The 2,500-nt window shown below is 42.9% G+C and overlaps 1 protein-coding gene across 1 annotated transcript in view; it reads right to left on the bottom strand.

The window, feature by feature from the left end:
- The window catches only part of LOC147470923 (uncharacterized), a 33,768-nt gene that overhangs the window by 2,172 nt on the left and 29,096 nt on the right, over positions 1 to 2,500 (bottom strand). The window contains exon 8 of the mRNA XM_086542105.1: positions 1 to 1,574. This exon is cut by the window's left edge and continues 2,172 nt beyond it. Coding sequence (XP_086398231.1) covers positions 1,362 to 1,574 — 213 coding nt within the window. The 3' untranslated portion in view covers positions 1 to 1,361. The remainder of the gene's footprint in view (positions 1,575 to 2,500) is intronic.

Below are 2,500 nucleotides of genomic sequence, written 5' to 3' on the forward strand. Positions count from 1 at the left end.
CTAGGATAAGGAATATAGGTAGAATTAGGTAGACGAGGACAAACTGCAAATACTGTCTGGATGATGTCTTCACACCCAAACTCGGGTCGATTTTGCAGCTGTCCCGTTACAAGAGAAGGTCCATTTGTTATATAATTGTACTTTACAAAGGATTCATTCAGGTGTCAGTATGCCCTCCGTGTTCTTTCGTGATTCCGTTTTCTTTTTTCTTTTCTTTCTTTTCTTGTAAAGTTCGTTTTTTGGGATTCCTTTTGTTTTGTTTTCGTAACATACTGTGTTTTTCTTCTTATCAATGTCTTCCTTATCTTTGGTTTTTCCATCTCACAGTAATTCGTAGCGCACTGGCACATTTTCCTCCGTGCGCCATATTTCCAAAAAACCTCTTCTTCATTCATCACAAGTGAATACCACGTTTCAGAGAAGTCTGAATTGTGTAAAATGAATTCGTCCGATTTGATTGGGTATAAGACTGCGTTCCACTGAAGATCTACAAGAAACTTTTTTTTTTAATATTTAAACTTAATACCTCATCACTTTTCTATTTTTTTTATCACTGGTAAAATTCACATGCACGATTATTATTATCATTTTTTTTTTAAATATCTTCACAGTATTTCAATATGATTTTCTCGGTCACAGTCTCTACACGTTCGCTTAAGTTCTCTGGATTTGTGTGAATGGAATGCCATCGAATGAGCAGAAATAAACAGGTGCAATATATGATGAAATAGGAACTGAAGGTTTTATATTTATGTGTATATATATATATGACTGGATTTTTTTTTTTCCACGGTAGAAATAAGGCATTTACGTTGTTGCAACAAACGCTGGTTCAATGGAACTTCTGTAATCGCATCTTCACGTACATTTGCGTCACATGTTGAGAAAAAATTATCTCCATTGCACAGTGAGAAGTGCCTTTCTCGCAGTAGGTCAGTCGAGGCATCGAATTCCTTCGTGCTTGCGGTGAGTCACATCTGCAGTTCGTTCGCGAACCCGAGGGTCGAGATTCGCTGCGTTCGAGCTCTTCCTCTCTCTCTCTCTCTCTCTCTCTCAGGTACTGGGAGCACCCCGTGGCCATCACCTGCCATGGTAAAAGTAAATTCAACAGGCTTGGGTTTCGTTTCAACATTTATCATTTATTTTTTGTAACTATCTTCCTTTTTTTTCTTCCTGTTTACATAGTCCACGAGCCTCGAAGAGTTCCTTCCGGTAATAATGGATCAGAGAAAAAGTATCAACACTCGTTTTTCGAAGCTTCGAGCCGGGCGGCGGGCACTCTCACTCGAGCCACGGCGTTCCGAAACTCGAGGCCAAAGAGACAGAAAGAAACGCCACCAGAAACGGGATCGGATCTCCTCCTACTCCTGCTTGGTGGCGCCAGGGGAATTGGGTTCCTGCTTGATCGAGTTGCCTCTGGCGGCGGCGGCGGCGGCTCCGACGGTCTGGCTGAGCGTGTAGAGGGCCGAGATGTGGCGCTCCTCGTCACTCATCTGCGAGGACGCCATGGCCGCGGACATGGAGAGCGCCGGGTTCGCCACGGCGATGATGTTCCCCTGGGACGACGACAGGACCTGCGGGAGGAGGCGGGGCGGTTACTCGGGACGCTCGTCGGGGTGGGGGGGAGGGGGGGTTACTCGGGACGCTCGTCATGGGGGGGGGGGGAGAGAGAGAGAGAGGAGGGCGTCACTCTCTCTGTGGTGCGATGAGGGGGGTAGGGGTGGAGGGTGGGAGTGGGGATTGGGGCGAGGGTGAGGGTGGGGAGGGGCTGGGGGTGAGGGTGGGGTGGGGGTGGGGGTGATGAGGGGGGTGGAGGTGAGGGTGAGGGGTGATGATTGGGGAGTTATAGTGATTGTAATAATGATGATAATGTTCATTGGAATAGCAATAGGAATGATCTAAAGTATAGTATGGTAGTGGTGATTATGATGATGATGATGATGATAGTAATAGCAATAGTAAAGATAATAAAAAAAATAATTTTAGAAATTGAATGAATTATATATATATATATATATATATATATATATATATATATATATATATACATACACACAAACACATTTATTTATTTGGATATACATACACACATATAAATGTATATATATGTATATATACACACACATTTGTTTCAGTTGTTGATTATATTTCAACCATCCGGAAATCCTCAATGAAAAGACGGGGGGGGAAGCGAACAAAATAAGTTCCTCCCGAAAATAAAATTCATAACATTGTACAACGTGTAATTATAATGAATTTTCCAGTTAAACATTTCCGGCAATTATATGTGTAAGCAAAAGTCCGTGTTGTTTTTGTCCCTTTTTTTCTTTTTTTATCCACAAACGGGTTTCTTGTCACCTGAGAAAATATTACGCTATTATTACATGAATTCACCCTCAGGGGAAGTTCCACTCGCATGATGAAGAGTGCGAGTGAAAAAAAGAAAAAAAGAAAAAAAAAGGGAGCAAAGGGGAGCTTTTTCAGTCGCGGCCCCGACCTG

This window comes from Penaeus japonicus, unplaced genomic scaffold (genome assembly GCF_977035675.1).
Source record: "Penaeus japonicus unplaced genomic scaffold, GWHDUDI00000001_assembly GWHDUDI00000011, whole genome shotgun sequence".
NCBI classification, from domain to species: domain Eukaryota; kingdom Metazoa; phylum Arthropoda; class Malacostraca; order Decapoda; family Penaeidae; genus Penaeus; species Penaeus japonicus.